The following is a 5,000-nucleotide window of genomic DNA, read 5'->3' as shown; positions in this document are numbered from 1 at the left end:
GCACGGGAGAATACCACCTCCGCCTCCCCTGTCATCATTATCATCATCCTCCCTCTCCACTTCCTCGACCAAACCCTCCTCCGTAAGGCCAGGTTCGCCGGTACCTGAGAGGATGTACGTTGACCACTCCGACGACGAGGACAACGACAACGACGACGACCACTTCCTCAACTGCGACGGCGACGACGACGACGACTCCCGAGCTCGCTGCGAGCACAGCCCGAGGGTCGGGGGCAGCGCCGGAACGGATAGTGGAGATGACGAAGCCCGGGGGTTCTCCGTCAGAGACAGACTCTCCCCTCCCTCTCAGTCCGGCCAGAGAGGAGAGGAGGAAGGAGGAGAGGGGTCCAAGGTGTCCCCCGAGCAGCCGAAGCTGACCCCGTTCAGTGTGGTGGACATTCTCAGCCCTTCCAAGTTCGTGGGGGGCACGACCAGCACGAGGTCTAGAGTGTGGCACCCCTGGGGCGACCGGCCTTCTCCGGGGGCTATCCGCTCGGGCGACTCGGACTCAGGTACGGTGTTGAAACGTTGTGTATATGTGAATGTATATGGGTGTGTGTTTGTGATTGTGTATGTGTGTGTGTTTGTGTGGGGAGGGGGGCGGGGTAATTGTGTGTCTGTGTGTGTGTGTGTATGTGTGTGTCTGTGTATGTGTGTCTGTCTGTCTGTGTGTGTGTGTCTGTCTGTGTGTGTCTGTGTGTGTCTGTCTGTCTGTCTGTCTGTCTGTCTGTCTGTCTGTCTGTCTGTCTTGTATCGTTGAGTGCATCAGCGAGAAATCAGGTCTTAATACCAATATTATACTTTAGCAATGAATGAGAACTAAGAAATTTCTACCACAGCCATATCTCTCTGTCTCTCTATCTCTAATATCTAATCTCTCTCTCTCTCTCTCTCTCTCTCTCTCTCTCTTTCTGTCTCTCTCTCTCTCTATCCATCGCTCTCTCTCTCTTTCTCTCTCTCTCTCTCTCTCTCTCTCTCTCTCTCTCTCTCTCTCTCTCTCTCTCTCTCTCTCTCTCTCTCTCCCTCTCTCTCTCTCTCTTTTCAAGTTTTTGTTTATTTATCAATGCCTTTTTGAAATAGCCGATTTATTGATATTTGCATCCGTCAGACTATGTTATTCCAAACCCTGTATTATTTTTTGTATTTGATTTCACTTTTGATTATATAATGGTTGCTATATATAAAAGAAACTTCAGATCTGTGATTAAATAAGGCAACATAGAACTTTGCTGGTATAATACGCCCTTCAAAATTACAAATAAGAATTAGATTAAAAGACAGCCACTTTAGTTGTTTTTTCTTGCTCTGTTCAAAGTTATAACTTTCTTACCCATGTCTGTTTTGTAAACACTCGTTCGCTTTTTCAGTTTCTCGAAAGTTTTCATTTAGTACAGTCGTTTTCTTTTTCTAATTGCATGGCACTATTTTTTTCCTCACCACTACAAACAAAATGCCAAAAAAAGAGGGATTCTAAAGTCCTATAGGCTTTGGGAAACAACTGAGGCTATATGATTGCATAAGAATATTATGCCCCAAAGCAAAGTGTGACACTGATTTAGAAACAGAGTAATCATAAATTTAAATGAACGAAATCATTTAATATGTTTTGCGAATATTGAAAGCTGCTTCAATACACACAAAAAGATTGACAAAATAGCAGGATTTTTGCAGTTTAAAAATAAGCAGTCGAAACTTCCACGCACAATGAACGCTAAACATATAATTATATAGATAGAAGAATTAAGAAGAAGAAGAGTATACCTGATGCTGAAATTGCTGCCAGACTTCTTAATTGTTGTGCTACTTATCAATTTAAAAACAAATCACAACAACAACAACAACAACAACAACAACAACTACAACATAAAACCAACACAAACATTGTATAAATATGCGTAACAACAACAGAAATATTTCACAAAGAAAACGGTATCATTTTTTTTCAAGGAAGAATTTCTTTAAGAGACTTTATTCCCATTGGTTTCAAAATACACGCGTTGCAGAACATTTTCGTCCCAGCTTCAGTCACACAAAATACAACTTGCAAAATGTCAGCGGAAAATCACCAATCATGCACCAAAACATAGACAGGCAATACTTCTGCGACTGCTTTTGCTGCCCCAGCTATCGTGTCTTGAAACACAATCTATTCCTTTGTGAACATTACACCTGTAATCGTTGTCTGTAGAAGCAGTGCCTGTAAATACAGAATCCGACGATATGTTTTAGCGTGCTAAGCTGCATGAATTCAACTCCAACAATTGCAATTCAAAAATGTAACACGAAATTGCAGTTTCATTTCATTTAAAATAGGAGTTAGCATTTCAAAACAAAATTCGCGGTTGAAAATTTCAATATAAGAAATGATGAGATTAAAAGGCACATCGTCTATAAAATCAATTCTTCCTTTGGGTACTCTCGGCTTTCGTATTCATATTAGACACTATATCGACTTCAGTATTTATTCACAATTGTATGATACTATTTATTTTTTTGCGTTGAGGCACATTATCTTAATTTTCCTTTCAATTCTTGGAAGCTGTATAACCCATGCAGAGATCCATGAACAGAAAAAATAATAACACAAGTATAATATCATTTTGTTCATCAAGAATTAAGACAAGAATAATGTTGCAAAATGTATTTATTTAAGGTTATGGTTAGGGTTAGATTGATTGTTTGTTTGTTTGTTTGTTTGTTTGTTCGTTTGTTTGTTCGTTTGTTCGTTTGTTCGTTTGTTCGTTTGTTTGTTTGTTTGTTTGTTTGTTTGTTTGTTTGTTTTGTCTTTTCTGAATTATTTGCTTTCAACTAATTCTGTTTTTGTTTATTTGTCAATGGAACAAAAATATGTACATGTAAAACCCAGCAGAAGTTCACAATTCGTAAGTTGCTGTGTGATTCGTATTCCTTCAATTAAGAAATATAACAAAACACAAACTATATAGGCCTATAAATGTTTACAGTACAGGGCAAAGCAAACATTTGTGGCCACATGCTTCGGCGCTGAGAACAGCATTGCGGGTAACTCGTTCACGATTGAAACGAGATCGATGAAATGTTCATACAGTTGTAGTTAGCTTAGCAAAGTAAAACACTCCTTCAGACCCTGAAAATGCTTCGGGATACAAGGATTTCACATGCTAAGCCAATATGTTAACACAATCTTCATTGCAAGTCGGTCGAAAATTGCTTTGAACGAAAGAGAAATCGTTATTTTAATTTTGGATGGATTCGGAATACACTAAATGAAAAACAAAAACATTATCCATGCAATTCATAAAAAGTGAAAAGAGTATTTAAATTATTTTGATGTAGCTTAAACCGTTATTTGCAACATTAAGTCTGTAACTGTGCGCTTTATGAATATTTCACTGCAACATATTCATATTGAAAAAAACGCTCACTCCCCTTTCTTTGCAAGAAAAAGACGGTATATAAGAAAAGGTTAGGTCGGTTACTTTGAATATTTATGTCCTTTGATATTTTACACATGTAAACTCTAACTTACAGAAAAGAAAAAAAAAACATTTGTAAAGCTTCTGTTATATTTCTTGGATGGTAATCATTTCATTAAACACGTTAAAAAGTTATAATCAGTCCTCAACTTTGGAAAAAAGCTAGCCCTGTTTTGAGTGTTAGTAACATACAGGAAACAGGATGCATTCTAAACAAAATTGTTCTGCTGACGGTGAAAATTAAAAAAAAACTTGTCTCTAACATGTTTAATTCAAATTAAAAACTGAAATACTTTCTGATGATTGGGTCTGTGTGCTTGTGAAAGTCTTTTTTGTGAAAAAGTAAACGTTCCAATAACTATGTATCGTTCTATTTTTTATTTGATTCCGGATTCTGGAACGTCTATATTATATATAGTATCCTTTTTGGGTGTTTATCATAACTTAAGGACGTAAATTATAGATGAAATCCTTTTGCAGATGTTCACAATGTTAAAGCATAGTCTTGTGTGCATGCCCCTTCTGTTGTTATTATTCAATCACTCGTAATGTAATGCATCTATTTCAAATAAACGTTTGTTGAAACTAATTTTCTTTCTTTTCCTTCTTTTTTCTTCTTCCTGATTTTGGTTTCTCTGTGGAGTAAACCAAGATATCAGAGATTTGGTCAATTACAAATGACCTTGAGACAAAAATCGTGGTTACCATGCATAATGTAATGCAATAACACAAGTTTATATGTCTGCCATGCATGTATACATAAGTGAATACATCGGGGCATCGAAACGAGAGAAAAAATAAAAAATAAAATTCTATTCGGATAGCAATCGGTGCATCGAACGGTGAAAAAAAAATGTTTAAACCCAAATAAAAACCTGTCGGGATAGAAATGTCACAGTTAGTCACGACTCATTTACTTTCATGCCCATCTGTTTTCCCTGCGAAAATCACGTTTTAAAAACCGTCACGGCCGAGCGAGAAAAAGGGAAAACCGCCCCGAAATGAATCGACAACGAGGGTAGCTCTGCACAATCAATTAATAACATTAGGCTGATTTAACCCGCTTCTGATACCTCGTATAACCCGCCCCTGCAGCCCGCCATATGCTTTTTATCCGATCGCAGAGGGGGAAGGTAAATGTGCCACATCAAGAGCGTTCATCAGAACTCTTGGCCAGATTGTGTTGCTTATATTTCAGGATAAATAGTGATCCTAAGGCGAGGTACCCTGCTGCGTGTGTGTACATACTAATCGTTCGTTTTCTCCCCTACCGACTCTGTCCCCTGGCGCGTGGAGGGGTGTGTTTCTCATTAGCTATCGGGCCAAGACCGACACAAGCCTCTAATCGCTCCCCAGATTTGTTTTTGTTATGGCTTTTGCACATTTTCATCCAACATTCTCTTTCGTAGATATATGATGTGTTTGTTGCATGGGGCTCTTTCTGTCTGTCTTTGACTCTGTTTCTCCAACTGTGTCTGTCTCTCGCTATCACATGCAGTCTCTGTCTGTCTGTCTCGCTGTCTCCGTCTCCGTCTCTCTCTCTCT

The 5,000-nt window shown here is 38.6% G+C and overlaps 1 protein-coding gene across 1 annotated transcript in view; it reads left to right on the top strand.

The window, feature by feature from the left end:
- LOC138983341 (homeobox protein slou-like) overlaps positions 1 to 513 on the top strand; it is a gene marked incomplete at its 3' end in the record, with an annotated part of 1,611 nt that extends 1,098 nt beyond the window's left edge. Inside the window, 1 exon segment of the mRNA XM_070356744.1 lies at positions 1 to 513. This exon segment is cut by the window's left edge and continues 1,098 nt beyond it. Within this exon segment, the coding sequence (XP_070212845.1) occupies positions 1 to 513 (513 nt within the window).
- Positions 514 to 5,000: the final 4,487 nt, after the last annotated feature.

This window comes from Littorina saxatilis, linkage group LG12, assembly GCF_037325665.1.
Source record: "Littorina saxatilis isolate snail1 linkage group LG12, US_GU_Lsax_2.0, whole genome shotgun sequence".
NCBI lineage: Eukaryota > Metazoa > Mollusca > Gastropoda > Littorinimorpha > Littorinidae > Littorina > Littorina saxatilis.
Note: the sequence above shows the minus strand (reverse complement) of the source record. Positions and strands in the feature narration are given on the sequence as shown.